Source organism: Camelina sativa, chromosome 16, assembly GCF_030686135.1.
Source record: "Camelina sativa cultivar CO46 ecotype springtype chromosome 16, ASM3068613v1".
In the NCBI taxonomy this organism is placed as follows: Eukaryota; Viridiplantae; Streptophyta; class Magnoliopsida; order Brassicales; family Brassicaceae; genus Camelina; species Camelina sativa.
Window position 1 is genome coordinate 25347756 of NC_141895.1, and position 22123 is coordinate 25369878.

Below are 22123 nucleotides of genomic sequence, written 5' to 3' on the forward strand. Positions count from 1 at the left end.
GTGCCAAGAAAAAAAAAACTAAACATGTATATATACGTAAAATTAACGAGCACAACAAAAACAATATAGCCAATGTTGGAGTAATTCGAGATCAGATCAAAATGGATAATATATAGAGAAGACGAATATCCAGATCATAATTGGTGTGAATAAGTGCGGATTACATTAGAAAATGTTTCGTACAAATAACTTTATTGGTTAGCGCAACTATATTTTCATATACTCCTAAAAAGAGTTAATCTGTAATTTTATACTCCTTCCGTTTCAAAATATAGGATGTTTTAACTAAAGCACGCAAATTAAAAAGTCTTTACTTTTATCAAGTTCAACCAATCAGAAACAATACTGCATAATATAAAATACTAAACTAATCTAAAAATTGTATGAAACTTGAAAACATCATATATTATGAAACAAAAAACTTCTCTAAAACATCTTATATTTTGAAACGGAGGGAGTAATTTTACAAACATAGCATTAACATTATCGACTGTTACTGAATACATTAACTCATGGCCAACAACCTTGGAACATATAGTACAAGTACAACCAGTGTTCAAGTTCCAACGACTCAAATTTCAAGCTTTAATTGAGTAATTTAGTAACACCTCAGAAAATAAAAGTAACTTCAATTTTGATGGATTTTAAAAGCATCAAATTATGGAATAAATGAGTGCTCTTTAGTCTTTATTTTATGTAAGTTCACGTGAAAGAGTACTAATCAAACGATTATATACAGGTGATGTACAGATTACTGCTAGCTGTAATAATGATTAATGACCAAAATCTTTCTTTAGAAGCACAAAATGGTACACTGACGGCTGATGGTTGACATGTGGCAGGTAGATTTTGTTTCCTTTTAGTTTCATTTTAAGGATTAAAACATAAATCAAGACGAAAAGAAAACACACTCTTATTTGTGTGTTGGAGACTCGAGATCTGATTGGTCGAAAACAAACCCATGTGGTCACCATATACATTGTCATATTGGGTCTCAGTCCTAAACTAAACTCTTAATAAGCTTTAGCAGTAGTAAATCTAGTGATACTAACTTTACACTAAGGAAAAAAGCTGAAGAGAAATTTACTTAAACACTGGTTTCACAAAATTTAAGCATAGATTAATAGTAGTAGTAATTTAATATCTACAAGTGCTAGATTTTCGCATGTATGATAATCATATTTCTAAAAACTATGATGGAGACTTCAGAACTTAACTATTATAAATTCATATAAAGATGAATCATACTATTGTTTCATAGGTTATATGTGTACGACTAATCATATTGGAAAATACATGTTTAATATATATTCATATATACATATACATATACATATATATATATATATATATATAGTTTAGACATTAGAGATTGAATTCTATACTATTCGAAAGCTCAAAAACATAGTACTAACTAGCTAACAAAATTATATAAATAGATATGATTTGAAAAAACTTGATACTACAATTAGATTTTCTTTAATCTAATATAATATCCTACTAGCTCAATCCGACTTTTATTTTTGGATTATAAAACTTTTTGCATTTTTGGTCCAAAAGCTCGTCCCACTGAATCAAAGCAAGTTAGTTTAGTGTATCCTCTCTTCAACATCGAAAACTCGAGATCTTGATGCGTATTTCTTTTGGAAAGTATATGAAAGACGAAACATAGTATTTGTAATAAAGAAATGGATCAGGTTTACGAAATCTATATATGCTGAAGACGAGGAGCGTGCGAAAGCATCTCCTAATTAGCAATTCTCAGGAGCTGTTTCTACTACTCTCACGTGTACGTCTGTCACACATTTATATATTTAATTCCACCATATAATACATCTTTACTTATATAAATTGGTATATATACTAGTCTATATATATAACAGTTGTTGATATTCGTTGGTCATTAAACAAAACTTTAACAGGAAATATAATCCCAATTATTAGTTTGGTTTACTTGGACTAGATCATGAATTCATGGGAACCAATATTTGATATGTTTTAAATTACAATATTGTAAACGGTAAGTTAAAGAACCAAGTTATAATTACTGAGGAGATTCTGTCTCATGAAACTAATTACGTTTTTCTATATGTACAATAACTTTCCCTATTTGGAAACTTGCCATAGCTAGGTACTATGTTGATGGGATATGTCTGCAAACAATAGTTTTCTTTAAGTCTAAATCATTTTTTTTTTTTGTAATATCTTATACAAATAGGTTTTTTATTTATTGAAAATGTACTTTAAAAGTAATAATATAGATGTCAAATAAAGTTTTGACAAAAATAAAAAAGATATCAAATTAGGTTTTCGTTTCATTTTTTTTAATTTTTCTGGTTTATCAATATATGTACTAATTAAACAAATATATTTTATTCTATGCAATATACTAAGCAAATATATATTATATAGAAGCTATGTAATTTAATTTGATTAACCTGTAAGTACTCTAGCTATAATAGGGCATTCTTCTATCTAGCTCATGTGTTCTATGAAAAATATGTAATACATTATCTTTAGGTTATAAATTGGCACATTACTAAATAGCCCTTCAAGAAGTTGTATCAACCAATACGAAGGACTCAAACAGATAATCCTTTGTTTCTTTCTCGAATAGATTGTTGACTCATACTTCTATTTTCTGTTTCTTCTCTCTCTCTTTTTCCTGGTTCGTTCTTCTCATCTTCCTTTGTTCTAGCAAAGATCTAGAAAAAAAAAACCCTAGAACAGGGAAGCTAACCTAGATCAAGAGGAAGATCAGAACAAAGTTAAAATTGATGGGAAGAGGGAAGATTGTGATCCAGAAGATTGATGATTCGACCAGTAGGCAAGTCACTTTCTCCAAAAGAAGAAAGGGTCTCATCAAGAAAGCTAAAGAACTTGCTATTCTCTGTGATGCCGAGGTCGGTCTCATCATTTTCTCCAATACCGACAAGCTCTATGACTTTGCCAGCTCCAGGTTTCTATCTTCCCCATTCAATATATCCCTAGATCTCACATCTACGTACCTGTAGATACACATGTATATATGTATTTGTATATCTATTACTACATGGAAGTATATATAAGCACTTACTTATATATAATCTAATGTATTGTTTTCTTTAAAGGGTTGGATTAATTCAATAATTTGTGTTAAGTTGTTTGATTTTCTCATTTTTAGTATACATGTTTGTTCATCTAGTGTCAGATATAATGTTCTATTTTTTAGTATATATAAGGGTGATTTATGTATAGCTCACGAATCTTAATCTTTTCAAAGGAAACTTAGTTTGAACGGAGGATGACAAATCAAACAAATAGTAATTAAAGACGGTGACTAGTTTTAAAGATGAAGAAACTAATTTGAAGTAGGCTCATTGCTTATTTTGTGTGTGTGGACATGTGTATCATTGGTTGTATATTGTGTATCTGGACTTACGGTGTATCTTTGCCAAATTTAGAAACATATGAGACATAGAGGTGATATTTAGTAATAAAAGCTCAAACAAGTACAACGTCGGAAAACTAAAAGAGTAATAAAAAGGAGTGTACTAATCACCAAATTCACATTTAGAGATGATATGTAAAATGATGAACTTTTATATATATGAATCTCAGTATTTTGTGTATATATATCGTACTATGCTAGAACGACCAGGTGACTCAGTATATATGGCCATATATGACTGTATCATTTTATTTGTCACATAATTTTTGAAGATCCATAATTTTAATTTGGTATATATGAAACTTAAACCATGCACGGTGAATACCATATATGAATGATATGTGTGTCTGACTTATATCGTTTTATTTCTAATTATGTGCTAACAATCTTAAACCTTTTGACAAATTTTTAAAGATTGTAAAAGTCTATCCAAGGAAGTACGGATTTTAATTTGTTTATTATTTCACTAGAAATGGATATAGAAATACGTATTTCTATATCCAACGTTATACTGTTTTGCTCCATAAATATAAATACTACTCCATGAAACTATTTGAGTTTAAAAAAAACTTGTAATTAATGAACGTACAGTGTGAAATCTACTATTGAACGCTTCAATAAGACCAAGATGGAGCAGCAACAACTAGTGAACCCTGCATCAGAAGTTAAGGTACGTATAACAGAATCTCACCACACATAATTAGAGGAAAATACAATTATACTAGTTAAGATCTTAATCATATTTGTATTATTCCACTTGAGTTTGAGAGTTGATGATTTAGATTGTGGTGCGTATTGTAGTTTTGGCAAAGAGAGGCTGAAACTTTGAGGAAAGAACTGCACTCATTGCAAGAAAATCATCGGTACGTACTATAGAGTAGAGATATATATTAAGGGTAATGTTGTAATTAATGATGGATAACAACCCTATTACTCATCACTATATATATTGTAACACACATGTATAATACAAGCTTTCCTTACATGGTATCAGAGCAAGTAAAATCCTAGACCTAAATTTTTTTTTTCCGCCGCTTCTCTACTTTCTTTTCATCTCTTGTTTCTTCGATCTCTCGCTTACCATGGCTGCTTCTCCATCTGATGTCATCAATCCTGCTTCTGCGTCCCAGCTTCATAACATCAATATGTCCAATGTCACCAAGCTCACCGCTTCCAATTTCCTGATGTGGAACCGTCAAGTTTGTGTCTTGCTTGCAAGTTACAGTCTTGCCGGGTATCTTGATGGCACCACGGTTGCACCAGAAGCGACTGTGCTCCAAGGTGAAGCTTCTATTCCTAATCCAGAGTATAATATTTGGGAACGGTAAAATCAACTCATTGTTGCTAGCCTTATCGGTGCGATCTCGATTGAGATCCAACCCATGCTCTCCAAGGCTTCCACATCGGCCGAGATATGGAGTCTTCTTTCCTCTACGTATGCTAAACCGACGTGGGGACACATCAAACAGCTTCGAGAACAGATCAAGCAATGGCGGAAGGGTTCTCGTACTGTTGATGAATACGTTCAAGGTTTGGTTGTTCGTTTCAATCAACTTGCTATGCTTGGTAAGCCATATGAACATGAAGAACATATCGAGTATCTGTTAGGTGGGCTTCCTGAGGATTATAAGCCTCTTGTTGAACAGATCGAGGGTCATGAAACGCCTCCCTCCATGCCTGCTATTCATGAAAAACTCATTAATTATGAGTAAAAGCTTCTTACACAAGGTTCTGCGTCCTCCGTTGTTCCGGTCACGGCCAATGCTGCTTTTTACAAGCCCTCCAACAACAACAACAACAATAACTCCTCCCGTCAACATCGGCCTCCGTCCCGTGGTTCACACCACCAAAACTCCCGTGGCTCCCATGGCAAAGGTTACCAAGGTCGTTGTCAATTATGTGGTGTCTTTGGTCATAGTGCGCGGAGGTGTTCTCAGCTCCCCTCCGGTGGTTCTTATCAACCCTCTGGTGGAAACTATCAGCCTTCCGGCGGACCCTCCACACCGAGGCAACCTCGTGCCAACATGGCTATTGTGCCTCCTTATAATCCGGAGAATTGGATCATGGATTCGGGTGCCACACATCACTTAACATCTGATCTTGCCAACTTGTCTCTTCATCAACCGTATACTGGTGGTGAGGAGGTGCAAATTGCGGATGGTTCTGGCCTCAAAATCACACATACCGGTTCTACCTCCCTTCCTACTTCATCTCGCTCTCTTGATCTCAAAGATATTTTATATGTTCCGGATGTTCGAATGAACTTGATATCAGTTTTTCGATTATGCAACACTAATCAAGTTTCAGTTCATTTCTATCCGGCACTATATCAGGTGAGGGATCTGAGCACAAGGGTCAAGTTACTCCAAGGCAGAACTAGAAACGAATTATATGAGTGGCCGATGGCTGGTGGTTACATTATGGCGTTCTCGGTCTCACCATCTCCACCAACGGACTTAAGTTCATGGCATTTACGACTTGGGCATCCCTCTCTTTCAGTTTTAAAAACCATTGTTTCTCAATTTTCTTTACCATTTTCTTCTTCTCCACAAAAACATTTGTCTTGCTCAGATTGCTTCATCAATAAGAATCATAAACTCCCATTTTTTACAAACACGATTACTTCTTCTAAACCTCTTGAATACATCTATACATATGTCTGGTCTTCTCCAATCACTTCCTCTGAAAATTTCAAATATTATCTGATTTTTATTGATCATTTCACAAGATATACATGGCTCTATCCACTTAAATTTAAATCCCAAGTCAAAGATGTTTTTGTTGCCTTTAAGTCTTTGGTGGAGAATCGGTTTCAGGCTAAGATCACCACTCTATTTTCTGATAATTGAGGAGAGTTTATTGCTCTTAGGCCGTTCTTGGTATCACAGGGCATCACTCATCTAACTTCACCGCCTCATACGCCTGAGCATAACGGTGTGACCGAACGGAAACATCGGCATGTGGTTGAAACGGGACTTGCCCTCCTTGGTCATGCGTCTATCCCTCAGTCCTACTGGCCGTATGCCTTCGCCACTGCCGTTTACTTGATCAATCAAATGCCCACTGATGTTCTACATGGCGATACACCGTACCAACGACTATTCAATACCACACTGAATTATCTTAAGCTTCGTGTGTTTGGGTGTGTATGTTATCCATGGCTTCGTCCTTACCGGCGTCACAAGCTCGAGCCACAGTCCACGCCTTGTGTGTTCCTTGGGTACTCTCTCACGCAAAGTGCCTACTTGTGTCTTGATGTCGCAAATACACGGTTATACACCTCTCGCCATGTACAGTTTGTTGAAACAATTTTCCCGTTTGCTCAACAAACTGCTATGGCTCCGCCATCAGTGCCTCCTGGTCAATCCTCCTCCACATATTCTAGTTCGATTCCGTTTTGTCCATCCCAGATGGTCACAACGACACCGACTCCAGTTTACTCGCCTTTGTGCTCCGCTCTCCCCAAGACGTCTCCCTCACCGTCTCCGTCACCGCAACAACTGTCTCCTTTGCCGTCGATAGCTCACCGGTCTTCGTCTGACACTGCCGTGTCGTCTTTCTCTCCGTCCCCAGATCGGTCTCATGAGTTGCGAACAAAACAGGCACAAGATCGCCCATCTTCTGCTACTCTCCCAAGCCCACAGATCACAAGCCCGATACCTGATAGCACAAGCCCAGGTCCAAGTTCAGTATCCTCGTCCACCTCCTCCTCGAGTCCGTCACCTTTGCCTTCTCCGATTGTAAATCCTCCACAACAGAACAACCATCCTATGCAAACTCGATCGAAAAATCATATCACCAAACCGAACACCAAATTCAGTCTTACCGTCTCTACACTTCCAGTTATTCCAACGTCGGTTGCCGAGGCTTTGAAGGATCCATGGTGGCGCAATGCAATGGTGGAGGAGATCAATGCTCAAATTCGTGAATATTCTTGGGACTTGGAGCCTCCAAACCTGCACAACATGTCATTCCATGTAAGTGGATTTTAACTATCAAGTATAAACCCGATGGATCGACTGATAGGTACAAAGCACGACTTGTGGCTAGCGGTTTTCGGAAAGAGTATGGTCTTGACTACTCGGAGACCTTTAGTCCTGTTATTAAAACTACAACCATTCGTATTGTGCTTGAAACGGCGGTGAAACGAAATTGGGCTATACATCAAGTAGATATCAACAATGCTTTTCTTCAAGGAACTCTAGAGGATGGGGTTTATGTTTCTTAGTCGCCTGGTTTTGTTGATCGGGATCGTCCACATCATGTGTGTAAGCTGCAGAAAGCATTGTACGGTTTAAAACAGGCCCCAAGGGCGTGGTATCAGGAATTAAGACGGTTTCTTGTTAACTCCGGTTTCAAGACGTCTCTGGCTGACAACTCTTTATTCATATGCAAACATGGTCTATGTGTTAGTGTATGTAAATGATATAATAATTGCAGGCCCAAGCTCTTTGGTTCATCAGTTTCATATGTTGTTGGCTCAACGTTTTTCCCTAAAGGATCTTGGCCCTTTGAGTTACTTCTTGGGTATTGAGGCCACAAGGACATCCAAGAGTCTTCACTTAATGCAACGGAAGTACATCACTGATCTTCTTGCTAAAACCAACATGCTTGCGTCCAAGCCTGTTCCTACGCCAATGTCTACTTCGACGAAGCTCACTGTCTTCTCCGGTACACCACTCGCGGATGTCACAAAGTATAGGATGGTTGTTGGGAGTTTATAGTATTTGGCTTTTACGCGTCCTGACATAGCATTTCCGGTAAATCGTCTCTCTCAGTTTATGTATAAACCGACTAATGAACATTGGCAGGCTGCAAAGAGGGTCCTACGGTATCTCGCAGGGACGCGCACACTTGGTATTTTTCTGCGCAATGATGCCCCACTGACAGTTCATGCATTCTCAGATGCAGATTGGGGCAGGGATAAAACGAATTATGTGTCCACATATGCGTACATTGTGTATTCTGGGGGAAGTCCGGTTTCGTGGTCTTCAAAGAAACAGAGGAGCATATCACGATCATCGACTAAGGCGGAGTATCTTGCTGTTGCGAATACGGCTTCTGAACTACGGTGGATATGCTCTCTTTTTATCAGAAATGGGAATCACACTACCTACTGCTCCGGTCATTTATTGTGATAATATGGGAGCTACATATCTCTGTGCAAACCCAATTTTCCATTCGAAGAAGAAGCATGTGGCTCTAGGTTATCATTTTGTCCGTGAGCACATTCAGTCTGGCACATTGCGAGTTGCTCACATCTCGGATGATGATCAACTCGCGGACTCTCTTACTAAACCATTACCTCCTGTTCGGTTTCTCGACCTAAATCACAAAATTGGAGTCAAAAGTCTTCCTCCATCTTGAGAGGGTGTATAGAAGAGAGATATATATTAAGGGGTAATGTTATAATTAGTGATTGATAAAAACCCTATTACTCATTACTATATATATTGTAACACACATGTATAATACAAGTTTTCCATACACGTACTTTGCTTATACAATTGTGAGTAATCATGAGTTTTAAAATCGAAACTAATAGGTAATGAGTGAATTAACTTTAGCTTATGTACTAGTGTAGTCGTGTTGATATGTTCTCACTTGGTGCCTAACTAAAACTTGCTCTCTTTATTTTAATTTGCTAAAAATTGGTGCATTTAAAATGTCTTCGGTTACATATACATATATTTTTAACAAAATGGATCTTATGTCTCTAATAAGTTCCTTTTAAAAAGATGCATACATATAATGTACATATCGTCATGTTTATGTTGAAAACTCGGTGGAGCATGCTTTCTTTGTCGGGTTGGTTTATTTTTGGAATTAGTCGGGCAGGTTAAACCAGTTATGGTCACGCCATGTATATATTATCTGCAATGATCTTTTGTAATAAAACAGGCAACTAACCGGAGAGCAACTAAATGGTTTGGGCGTTAAGGAATTGCACAATCTAGAGAGCCAACTTGAAATGAGTTTACGTGGAATTCGTATGAAAAAGGTAAATATTAATCTATATGTATGAGTCCTCTAGCTCGTTCGTGTTGGAACAATGAAATTCAAACTAATCAATCTTTTCGAACCTCGCAGGAACTAATTTTGACCAACGAAATCAAAGAACTAACTAGAAAGGTAACGTTATACGTACCGGCCAGTTAAGATGAGGAATAATCAAACCCCTAATTATTACGTTTTCTATTTATAAAGTCTTAATTTGCAAATGTGATAAAATGCAAACAGTAACTCTTCTAAGAAAACTATTTTCAGTGAGAGAAAAGATACTAACGATGTTGTGTTGAACTTTGACAGTACACAAACAATTGTTTACCCGTAAGTCGTAACACATAATCGATGTTATATCATTTATATAACTGCTTTTTAATATTTTGCAGAGGAATCTTGTTCATCATGAAAACCTCGAATTGTCGAGAAAAGTACAAAGGATTCATCAGGAAAACGTCGAACTATACAAGAAGGTAAAATGGAAACAATAAAATTCATTACTTCAAGTTGCATCTTATAAATCCTTGAGATCCTAGCTAGTTGAAAGTAGACAACTTATAGAGATATTAATTAGTTACAAAAGTGTTACTGTGGTAATGATCTTACAGGCTAATGCAAAGTCAAACAAAAATGGATTGGGAAATCATGAGCTAGTAGATGCAGTTGATGAATCCCATGCAGAGGTTAGGCTGCAGCTAAGCCAGCCTGAGCAGTCCCATTATGAGACTTCATCAAAGAGCTAAGATCGTAAAAGATATAACAACTTGTTCGTTCTTGACTATCTCAAAAGCATTTCAAATGTACGTACATATTATATATGAGGAGGGACACGTACGTCGTTTAACTATGTCAATATGCTTTCAGGCAGAAGTAAGTGCGAGTGTAATCATGACGGAGAACAAACCGACGGTTTGATTTTGTACGATATAGTGCAATCAATGGTCAATGGAACAGCTCCACGATTATATTCTTTTTTATTGGCTTTCTCATGTGATTTCAAGTATATATTAATTAGATATATATGATAAAAACATACGATATAGTTAAGTAGAGTGCATGATGCTCATTTGAATATCGATTTCGTTTCATTTCTATTTGTTGTGCATATTTCAGTTTTTCTTTTTCATTCGGTACGTTTATATTGTTAGAGTAAAGCTGAGTTTCATATAGGTCGGTTTGGTATGTGAGTATTTTGGTTCATTATACGGATTTGAATCAGGATGGTGATCGACCCACCATCGATACTAGCACAAACCATTAGATTATATTATGGTCCGTTTTCGTATAGTTCAAATTCGACTTTAATCAAATTTATATAATTTCTCAGAAATAGAAGAAAAAAACTAAATCACGGAACTAATTTTTTTTTTTTTTGATCCTATGAAGTTTAAAAAGTAATAAGCTACCATGTATTATATATTTAACAAGGATTAATTCACTATGTTTAAAACCTAAAATTGGCTCAGTTTTGTGCTTTTTATGTTTTGTGTGTGTGTGTGTGTGTTTAGTAACCCCTAATTTAGTTGAGCTGACTCGAATGGAAGACTACACAGGAGAGTTCTTGATTGACAGTTAGGAGAACCCAATAGATAAGGAAACTCTTGACGTACCAGTACGTACAAACTACAAAACTAAACCATTAAGCAAAAACTACTTAGCTACGCACACAAGTCACAACATATTTATTGACATATATGTTAGATTCATCAAACTTTTTAAAAGAAAACTTAGAACAGATTAATCATCGAGATATTTTAGTAAAGGGAGATTTAGTTGAGATTATTGGGTTCTTTAGTTTAGGGAAAATTGGTAAAAGCAAAAGTTTAGGGTATTGTCGTTTCAGGTAAAATGAGGCCAACAAAATCGAGATGTATGTTTATTAATTAAAATCCAGTACATCGACACGATGCAAAAGAAATCTCCTAGAAAGTAGCGGTGTTTAAATGACTAACATAACAAAAGCACATTGTTTAACATATCTCTTTATCCACTATGTCCTTTGGTCGTATTCAAAACAAAAAATATATACTAATAATAATAATCTCATGATGATGCGAAATCAAACAAGCTAGGTGGAGTAGAAACAAAAAAAAACTATAATCTCATGATCGATCTTTCCAAATACAATTATGTATAACCTAAACATAGGGTTCAAAAACACAGAGTTACGTAATTTACGTTGTTGTCTAGCAGTATAGGCAACGATTTACATCTCATAGATAAAAGTATAACTTCGAATTATTCTGAATAGATGTGAATGCCGGGAACAAACACTATAATAAGTGTATAGTATAAACAAGTAAGTACAACATGATATATATACATGATGATGTTCGATACATAGATATATTTTATCAAAAAAAAAAAAAAAATACATACATATATATATAGTCCACTAGACTCATCTTGAATCCAAAGACTAAAGATTGGTTGTAATAGTATTCACTTTTCTTCTCTCCTTTTCTGTTGTTGTTGTAATAGTTTAAAATGTACTAAGAACCAAGAATTGCTCAATCTTTAATCTTTAATTGATAGTGACATTTGAATAGAACGAAAAAGATTGAACACTAAACTACGCAACATAGAAAAATATTAAACCAAACCGGCCCACCCAAATGAAAAATCTATAACATTTCACTAAATAACATACCAAATATCAGAAATTACAAATTAGCCCCTTAATTTGTGTCAATTCTTTCATATAACACCCGTTTGTTCTTCTAATCTTACTTCATCTTCTTCGTCAAATCACACATCATCTAAAAGAAGAAAACAACCTACGAGGAAATGGACGATAAAAATTCAGAATCTTTTTTGAGAAACCAAAGAAAAAGAAGGTGACCCTCTTCTAATCGACTGATCAATCATTTTTTTCCCAGCTGGCTTGAATCGGAAAAAAGGTAAATCCAAAATAAAAAAGCTGCAGAATTTGAAATCTGTGAGTATCATTGTGTGCGTGTGTGTCTTGTGGAAGAAGAGAGAGTTAATAATGGCGAAAGCAGGAGGGATCACGAATGCAGTAAACGTAGGAATCGCTGTTCAAGCAGATTGGGAGAATCGAGAATTCATCTCACACATCTCTCTCAATGTTCGTCGTCTCTTCGAATTCCTCGTCCAATTCGGTAAACCTCACTTTAATTTCTCTGTGTTGGGTTTTGAATTCTTCGTCCAATTTTGGAGTTGTCTGTGTTTATTCTATGCTAAATTTAGAAACTTTGTTTAGGGTTTTTGGTCAAAGGAAGGTTTTTGATGGTTGTGGAGATTGATTTTGGTGGTGGGTTATATGAAAAACTCCGACTTTTTTGGTGTTTGAGATGAGATGATCAGATTGCATATGTATTGGTTTCGAGTTCTATGTTGATTCGTTTGGGCGTTATCTAATTTGTGATCCTTTTTGACTTCACATGTTCTTTAGATCCAGGGGTTGAGGAGAGATCTTTGTAATGATCTTTTTCTTAGCTTCAATTCTAGCTGGTTGTGTGTTGATGAAACTTTCTGTCTTGAGCTAATTTGATAAATGTGAGGGAGTTGATGTAATTTTCTTGTGTGTGTGTGTGTTTTTTTTAATCAGAATCGACCACAAAGAGCAAGTTGGCATCTTTGAATGAGAAGTTGGATCTGTTGGAACGTCGCTTGGAAATGCTGGAGGTGCAAGTGAGTACCGCCACAGCTAATCCTTCTCTGTTTGCTACGTGAACCACGCATAGCTGATATCTCTGTTGAAATGGAAACCGAAACCTGAGTCTGAGCCTTTGGCTTAATCGTAAGAAGCATCTTTTGTTGAATGTTGTACCATTGAATGATTCTTTTTCTTTCTTCCCATAGCTGTAGACCTGTAGTAAGTAATCTGGTAGCTTAAAAATATGAATCCATTCATAACTCTGTGTATCTTGTGTCTGTCTATTAAGATCTCTTTTGAATGACAAATCATTTCATTAAACTCTTGGGAGTTCTGCTTCTTTTTGCTGTTGATTTATAAACTTTGCTTGAGGTATCCAGTTTCCATCTTCAATGCATCGGATTTGTATATTCGTCTTTTCTCTTCACTTGATGCGGTGGAACACATGTTAAACCCTGTTGTTACCCCTTTTTGCTTTTCCATCAATGAAGGAAGAAGGATCTGAAAAAGCTCATGTATCAATCTCTTTTCCCCCATTAGATTCTGTTGCATTTGTGACTTAGATTCATCAAGACTGGCTCCATGGTCTCCACCCTGTAGGAATTATGAGATCACCCGCAAGGGGTCGTGGACGGACCAAAGATCCAAGCCATTGTTGTTTGACTGTTATGCTGTTTTCCGGTACCTAAGCGGCTAAACCACAAAACCTCTGTAGACCATGGATCACTGATCATTAGTTTTTTTGCAAAGAAGTTGTCCATTGATGTCCCTTGTGAGAAGATGAGAGAAGCTTTGGTAAGGCTAGTAGGAGCTATATGGATTCCTCACTGGATCTCAAACAGTGCTTTAGCTGCTCCTAAAGAGTCCGAAAAGCAAACTAAACGGAGAGAGCTGAGTTCCTTGGCCGTTTCAGACTCTTATCTTAAACATTCTGAACTCGGCAATTGTTTTGTCTGAATTTAATTTTGCTGTGTCTGGAGGACAATGGCTGGACGAGACTTTGAAGAGTGCCAGACCAAAAGCAGCAAATAAGGTTGTCAAAGACAGGCTACTACTACAAAGTGTACTAAACCGGTTCTGATTCATCTGGAGGGACAAAGATCGTTGGATTCGACTGATCAAAACCGGTGTGGTTAAGTCCGGTTTAGTACATTGGATTCGATTATCCGATGCGTATACTACACGTTAAAAGTACAGTTGGTCTAGGCTTGTCGCTTATGTGATATAGGGGCATATATGCCATTTAACAACTCCCCTGTGTATCGTTGATTTCGAAGTCGCTGTAACTATAAGTAGCAGCCTTTGTAAGTTGCTGTTCATCATCATCATCATCGTAAAGCTTTTTCTCTCAGTGATCGGATAAATTCTCAGGCGAAGAAGTGAAGTTTCCGGCGATCGGAGGTGAGTTTTTTACCCGTTTGATCCTTTATGCTAGTCAGTTGCTGCTTGTGCCACCGACTTCGTTGATTAAATTTGATCCGAATTGAAAAATAAAAAAATTGGGTTTAATTCTCCCGGAGTGTTGATCTTTCAAATTCATAAAGTTTTATGCAATTGATTAGATAAAGATCAAATTTTTAGGTTTTAAATTAGGTCAACGGTAATCACATATTTGATTTGCTTAGAGTCGGATGCAAATTGATAAGTGTTGTTTGTGATCTTTTTGAAAAGGTTGAATTTGAAGTGATGGATAAGGAGAAAGATCATGAATTGGAGTGGCTTGGAGCTCAGAAGATAGAGATAAGCGTTGACTTATTAGCTGCGGCTAAGCAACAGCTTCTGTTCCTCGCAACTGTTGATAGGAACCGATGGCTTTACGATGGCCCTGAACTCGAAAAAGCTATCTACAGGTTTATTTCTTTCTTTGGTTCGATTCTATGTTTGTATAGCTTTTAAAATGTTAAAGTGATTTAAATTTGGTGATTGTTCAGGTACAATGCTTGTTGGCTTCCTTTGCTTGCCAAATACTCCGAGTCATCATCATCGGTTGGTGAAGGGCCTTTGGTCCCTCCTCTTGATTGTGAATGGGTTTGGCATTGCCACAGGCTTAATCCGGTAAGTTTAATATGGAATTATCGATAGGAAGAACTTTGACTTTGTTGTTAGATGTTTTGAGTGATTTCTTCATTATGTTTAAATTCCATCCAGGTGAGGTATAAGTCTGACTGTGAGCAATTTTACGGGAGAGTTCTCGACAATTCTGGAGTTGTATCTTCTGTTAATGGGAACTGCAAATTGAAAACTGAAGATTTATGGAAAAGATTGTATCCTGAGGAACCTTATGAGCTAGACTTGATTAACATAGACTCGGAGGACATCGCTACGAAATCTTTAGCTCTCGAGAAGTGCACCAAATATGATCTTGTTTCAGCTGTTAAGAGGCAGAGCCCATTTTACTACCAGGTTTCGAGGTCCCATGTAAACAATGACATTTTTCTGCAAGAAGCTGTTGCTAGATATAAGGGCTTTCTGTATCTGATTAAGACGAACAGAGAGAGGTCTTTAAAACGGTTTTGTGTTCCGACTTATGATGTTGACCTTATCTGGCACACGCATCAACTGCATCCAGTTTCTTACTGTGATGATATGGAGAAGCTCATTAGTAAGGTGTTGGAGCATGATGACACAGATTCTGACCGAGGCAAAGGTAAGAAGCTCGATACCGGTTTTTCTAAGACTACTGCACAATGGGAGGAGACTTTTGGTACAAGGTACTGGAAAGCCGGTGCAATGCATAGAGGCAAAACGCCTACACCTGTCACCACTTCTCCTTATGTTTCTGATGTTTTCGCCAAAGAATCAACTGCAAAAGATAATTTCCAGAATTTAATCCAATTTCAAGAGGTGGAAGTTGTTGAGGTAGTTTTTTTTATCCTTTTTCTGTGGTTGTCTCTTGATTATATCGAGGTAATTGCAGTTGTGGTGATGTGATCCTTTTGTGTCCTTCAGGTCCTCTTGGAGATAATTGGGATTAAAAACATACCAGATGGACATAAGGGAAGGCTCTCGGTTCTGTTCAGTAAAACCCAGCCTGATTCTCTTTTCAATGCTGAACGTAGACTGACCATTTTATCCGAGGTTGGGGAAAAGCAAGTTGCTACTTTCCAGTGTGAACCTACAGGAGAGCTTGTTTTCAAACTTGTTTCCTCTTCACCGTCTAAGATACCAGTTTCGAGAGAGCCTAAAAACTTGGGTTATGCTTCTTTATCACTAAAGGAGTTTCTATTTCCAGTAACGACTCAACTCTCTGTGGAAAAGTGGCTGGAGTTAACACCCAGCAAAGGTAGCAAAGCAGATCAAAAACCCATCAGCCTGCGAGTCGCTGTCTCGTTTACTCCACCAATACGCAGTCCATCAGTCTTACACATGGTTCAATCAAGACCATCGTGCAAAGGCTCTTGCTTCTTTCCAATCATGGGGAAGTCCCGTCTTGCTAAGAGCTCAACACACATTGTTGATGAAACACAAGCAGAGGTGATCAGACTTCAAATGAGGTATGGCGTTTGAAACAACACTCTCTCTTGAAAACTAAACACGTTTTTTCTGCTGTGATCACCTCTTTGTTGTGTTTTAGGAACTCTACTGGTGGAGCAGTACTTAAACATGATCAAAGACAAGTGATTGGCGAGACAGACTCTGGTGAAACTCACGTGCTTGCGGATTATACTGGTAGTTTCTGGTCTTTGCTGGACTCGAAATGGTCACTTAAAAAAATGAACCCCTCCAGTGCAGTTATTCCGCTCTTCGAGCTTTTGGGTCCTCGAGTGGTATATTCCATTATTTCATCACTCCAATTAAAAAGAGAGTAATCTTCTTGTTTTTGACAACGTAATAGACTCCAATGATGCAATGCTTTTTATTGGTTTGCAGGTGAAAGTTTTCTCGGGGAGGAAGCTAGATTATGAACCAAAACACTGCGCAAATCTTAGAAGTGATCAAGATTTCATGACTCTTGTGGAATTTTCTAAGCAACATCCATATGGAAACGCTGTGGGATTGGTTGATATGAAATTTGGTTCCATTGAGGCAAGTGTGAAATCTGGAATGTTACTTCTTCTTTATCTTCTCCATGCTCATTTTGACTCTGTTATTCAATATGCAGGTAAAAGAGAATTGGTTGGTTTTGCCTGGAATCGTATCTGCTTTCATACTCAATGCTGTTCTGAAGAAAGGAGGTTTTGATGGCGTCACTGTCGGAACCAAAGACGTAAAAGAGGAAAGCAAACAGACTAAACTTGTAGCTGTGACAGAAAATAAAATGAATGCAGACTCCACTAATGTGGGGACTGCAGCTGCTATCATAGCTCCTGAAAAAGGCAGCGGCTGCGGAGGTGGCTGTAGCGGTGAATGCGGAAACATGATGAAAGCAGCTAATGCTAGTGGTTGCGGCAGTGGTTGTAGTGGAGAATGCGGAGATATGGTGAACATAGCAGCAAATGCTAGCGGCTGTGGTAGTGGATGTAGCGGTGAATGTGGAGATATGGTGAAAGCAGCAAATGCTAGCGGTTGTGGCAGTGGTTGCAGTGGAGAATGCGGGGACATGGTGAAAGCAGTGAAAGCTAGTGGTTGCGGAAGTGGTTGTAGTGGAGAATGCGGAGACATGATGAAAGCAGCAAAAGCTAGCGGTTGCGGCGGCGGCAGTGGCTGCGGCGGGGGTTGTGGTGGGGGTTGTGGCGGTGGTTGCGGAAACATGGTGAAAGCAGCAAATGCAAGCGGCTGCGGCGGTGGTTGTAGCGGTGAATGCGGAAACATGGTGAAAGCAGCATAATCTGGTAGTTGTGGTGGTGGGTGGCCTAGTAGAGAGTACACGGAAACATGGTGTTCAGTAGTAACCGTGCTATGGAGGCAGTTGCGGTGGCATGAAGTTTGTTTACTAGTGAAAGTGGTGAAGCAAACGCCCCCGACAACGCCGTTTGTGGCTTAATAGCAAACTTGTAAAATATAAATAAAGTTTGTACTTGTTGTTTGTTTATGCAATAAATGGTGTGTTAAAGATCTTATTATACTGAACTATGCCCTCAAGACAACTTTGTCTGTTAATTGCCAAATATTATGAGGATCAAGAGACTGACAATTTGGCATGAGTTTGTTAAGTTCTCCAAGTCCGTTTCTTTACCTTCTTAATCTATCTAGATATGGTTAAGTTCGCAACTCAGGTCTCTGTACTATACTACTGCTGTATTAATGTAAACCACACCACAAGACAAAAGAGTAGGAAAGCAATAGCATACATGCTTGTGTTCATTGTAATCAAAGGCTATAAGTATCAGAGAACCACAACTTGGCATGAGGTAGAAAGTCTCGGAATGGTACGGAGTTCCTTGAGAATGACAGTTTCTTCCTTCATTCTGGAATCATCTAAGCATAGGGTTAGTTTCTTAAGGATTGTTGATTTCTCAAACACTACTAAGCATAACTAAGCAAGCAAAAATATATATATATATATATATATATATATATATATATATATATATCGAAGGACAAACAATGATATTCTCTCTTCGATTTCACCAAAAATTTCTAAGTCATGGGTTCGTAAATTCGTAATGGCATAGTTACTGAATCAACTACCCCAATCAATATAATTCAATTAATCAAACTACAAAAGAACATTTATCAACACATAAAAACTCAACTCAAGCAATGGGTTCAATCAAAGTATATACCATGCAACAATAACCAATAGATTCAAGCCATATGTTCAATTCAAATCATAGACAGAGCAACAATCAAAAGAATTTTCAGTGCATGGATTCAAATCATAGACTATGGCACCAACGAGTATATTCAATCTCCATATATGTTCAGTTCAGATCATAGAGACATCATAGACGATGCAAGCAATAAGCTATATTCAGGTTAGCATTAGACCACACAATACAGAGATTCAAGTAAACAAAAAGCACGACACAACCAATATATTCAAACCATAGCTTTAAAGCATATACCACATAACAACAAATAATCTCAAGCTGTAACTTCTAAGCATAGATAAAGCAACAACCAAAAGAATTCAAGCCATGGGTTCGAATCATAGACTATGGTGTTGACTGGTTCTCCAGCTACCACCCGCAAACGCTGCGTTTGCGGGTGGTAGCGGTTGCTAGCGATTGGAACCAATCAGAAATTTAAAAAAATAAGATTATTTGTGAAAAATATTAAAACAAATCACTAGTGACTCTTCTCAACTCTCACTTGACCATTCCTACCGATGCAACTACTGACCCACGATCTAAGAGAAAGGAGAAAAGATCTACGATCTAAAGCATATGTTTTGTCATTTATCAAATTACTTGATCAAACATTTAAACTTTTGGTGAAAAGCCAAATGCATAAAGGAATAAGTATTTCAATATGATTTTTTTTTGAATAATTATTATTTTAATAAATTTTAATTATAAATCAAGTTTAATAAAAAAATTGATGTTTTTAAACATTTATATATTAGATATCACAATTATTATGTTCCAACTGCTATTGCACCCACTGGTCAACCAGTCGTAAACCTCTCGCAAACGCACCAATTTTAAACCGCTAAACCAGTCATTCAAAACTTTTAATAACGCTTGAAACCGCAATTGCTCACTTCCGCAATCTCCCGCAACCGCAACCGCAGCATTTAAACGAGTCAGACCCTATACGCAAACTTAAGTGGGTGTGAATGTAAGAATAATTGGGCTTCTAATGGGCTATTGGATGTTTTTTAGACATCTAAAGTATTGTTCGTCTATCTTCTTTATTTAAGTAATATAGGTACTTTTTGTACGTAGCTGCAAGTTCTCGAAACGTGTCCTCACTACATAGGATACTCACACGTGATGTACATATGATCTCGCACGCACACGATCTTTGACTTATGATCTTTCCTTTATCCCAGTACTAGAGAGTAGTAGTAAACACATGCTCTCTCTAGAGAGGGACGTTTTACATGCTGCACTTGACTTATTCGTCTTTGGTCAAGCAGGATTACTTATTTGTTAATTTTATAATTAGCTTTAATTAATTACTACAAACAAAGGTGACCGGCATAAACGGAAGCAGTGGGTCCTTGTTGTCTTTGCACTGCCCTGCAAAATCCGTGCTTCAAATCATAATAATAATCGCTTTATAATTAGTGTTTGTTTTGCTCTATTTATTTATTTAGTTTTTAATGGTTTCCTTAATAAAATACTCATTAGTCATTACGGATTTATTATAAGTTTATATATCTATTTTTTTTATCATAAGTTTATATAATAATCGCTCCACAAGTATAATAATTTTGTTAGTGATCACTGATCATCGGTCATCTTTTTAATCATCTTAAATTATGATATGCTGCTGATTCATTTCTATGGTCTTTTCAATATTTGTATCTTTGCTTTACCAGAAAAGAAAAAAATGTTTGTATCTTTGGCTTTTATGTTATAGATATTTTTAAACAACATAAATAAAATGTTCATACACAACGCGTATTTATTTATTTAGTTTTTAATGGTTTTCTTAATAAAATACTCATTAGTCATTACGGATTTATTATAAGTTTATATATCTATTTTTTTTTATCAAATATTATAAGTTTATATAATAATCGCTCCACGAGTATAATAATTTTGTTAGTGATCACTGATCATCGGTCATCTTTTTAATCATCTTGAATTATGATATGATGCTGATTCATTTCTATGTTCTTTTCAATATTTGTATCTTTGCTTTACCAGAAAAGAAAAAAATGTTTGTATCTTTGGCTTTTATGTTATAGATATTTTTAAAAAACATAAATAAAATGTTCATACACAACGCTTATTAAAATTTTTAATTAACGGTATATCGCTAAAAATGTAATGAAAACATGACAAACAGTTCTTTAAAAAACATTAAATTAGTATTTCGTTATAAATTATACAAACGGAAAAACTCATAATATTTATCATGACTTATTAATAAGAAGTAAGAACAAACAATAAAACATGGGTGTGGTCTTCATTTCATAAGCTTTCTTTATTTGTTGATTTTTTAATAATTAGTTTTCTTATTAATAAAATTTTACATAAGTTTTATTTTCAAGAAATGGTGTATGCTTTAATAAGTACTATATAAAAAAACTAGTTTGTAATCGACAGAGATAAGAACCAAAAACTTAAAACTTCTTTGAAAAGAAAAAAAACTTAAATATGCTTTTGCTTCTTAACGGTATGTTCTCTAATTTTATTATTGGTATAGTTATGATTTGTAGCTAATATTTGTATAATCCCCATTTCATTGTGAGGAGTTGGGACAATACTATTGCCTTCAAGGAAGCTGCACTAATGGAATTTTCCTGCACCTGTAGGCAAGCAAATATTCTTATTTATATTTGCTTCCAAGAGGTTCAGTTTTTTTTTTAAAAATTGTCGCATTACTAAGTGAAAAAAACAGTTTATATCTTTTGCATTTCTATGTTAAAGATAAAAATATGAATAAATTTCAATACAAACCGCTTATTTAGAATTAGTGGTTTAGCACTAAAATGAAAACATGAAATAAAATAGCTCTTTTAAAAAGAAAACTTTAAATTAACATATTTCATTGTAAATTATATATACAAACAGCAAACTCATAATATTTATTTTCGTCTTATTAATAAGAAGTAAGAACAAACAATAAAACATGGGTGCGGTCTTATTTTCATAAGCTTTATTAAGTACTATAAAAAAGAAAACTAGTTTGTAATTGACAGAGATTAGGAACCAAAAACTAAAAACTTCTTTAATTAAAAAAAAAATAATTGAGTGTTTTGTTTCTCGTGTTTTTTATTCATATGAAGAAAAATGAAGATCCTTACTTTTATAATCTTACTATAATAGCAAAACAAAAATCCTTAAATTCAGCTATAACGGGATGAAAAAAAAATTTAAATGGAAATGTCATGCTTACTTAGCTTTTTGTTGGCCACGTCTTTCTTTTAAAAGACAATGTGTAAAAGATATGATCATTGTGATATGTGAAAGCCTACACTATATAGTATGGTGTGTATACGTAGTAGTGTAGTACTATCAATATACACTCTTGTTATTAGTTTAACTAGATTATCACCCGCGAGAAAAGTTTTT

General features: G+C 36.1%; 3 protein-coding genes across 4 annotated transcripts; all 3 read left to right on the plus strand.

The window, feature by feature from the left end:
• The first annotated feature begins 2593 nt into the window (after positions 1–2593).
• On the plus strand, positions 2594–10548 carry LOC104751901 (agamous-like MADS-box protein AGL17). Of its 2 annotated transcripts, none has more exons than XR_015584831.1 (8): positions 2594–2959; positions 4022–4100; positions 4232–4293; positions 9332–9431; positions 9521–9562; positions 9823–9906; positions 10042–10233; positions 10298–10548. XR_015584831.1 is itself a non-coding variant. In XM_087492051.1 (8 exons), the coding sequence occupies exons 1-7, from the start codon at positions 2778–2780 to the stop codon at positions 10174–10176; spliced, it is 684 nt and encodes a 227-aa protein (XP_087348177.1). In that variant the 5' UTR covers positions 2598–2777; the 3' UTR covers positions 10177–10199; positions 10298–10548. The 2 variants fall into 2 exon arrangements, 1 of the variants encoding a protein (XP_087348177.1); XM_087492051.1 differs by having other exon boundaries at positions 2598–2959; positions 10042–10199.
• Positions 10549–12288: 1740 nt separating this feature from the next.
• LOC104751902 (protein BRICK 1) lies at positions 12289–13373 on the plus strand. Its single transcript, XM_010473955.3, has 2 exons — positions 12289–12555; positions 13005–13373. Exons 1-2 carry the CDS (start codon positions 12423–12425, stop codon positions 13127–13129), a joined length of 258 nt encoding a protein of 85 aa, XP_010472257.1. The 5' UTR covers positions 12289–12422; the 3' UTR covers positions 13130–13373.
• Positions 13374–13455: 82 nt separating this feature from the next.
• On the plus strand, positions 13456–18052 carry LOC104751903 (glycine-rich domain-containing protein 1). The gene is made up of 8 exons (XM_010473956.3): positions 13456–14453; positions 14724–14902; positions 14984–15107; positions 15201–15911; positions 16002–16546; positions 16627–16819; positions 16923–17078; positions 17155–18052. Exons 2-8 carry the CDS (start codon positions 14739–14741, stop codon positions 17818–17820), a joined length of 2559 nt encoding a protein of 852 aa, XP_010472258.1. The 5' UTR covers positions 13456–14453; positions 14724–14738; the 3' UTR covers positions 17821–18052.
• Positions 18053–22123: the final 4071 nt, after the last annotated feature.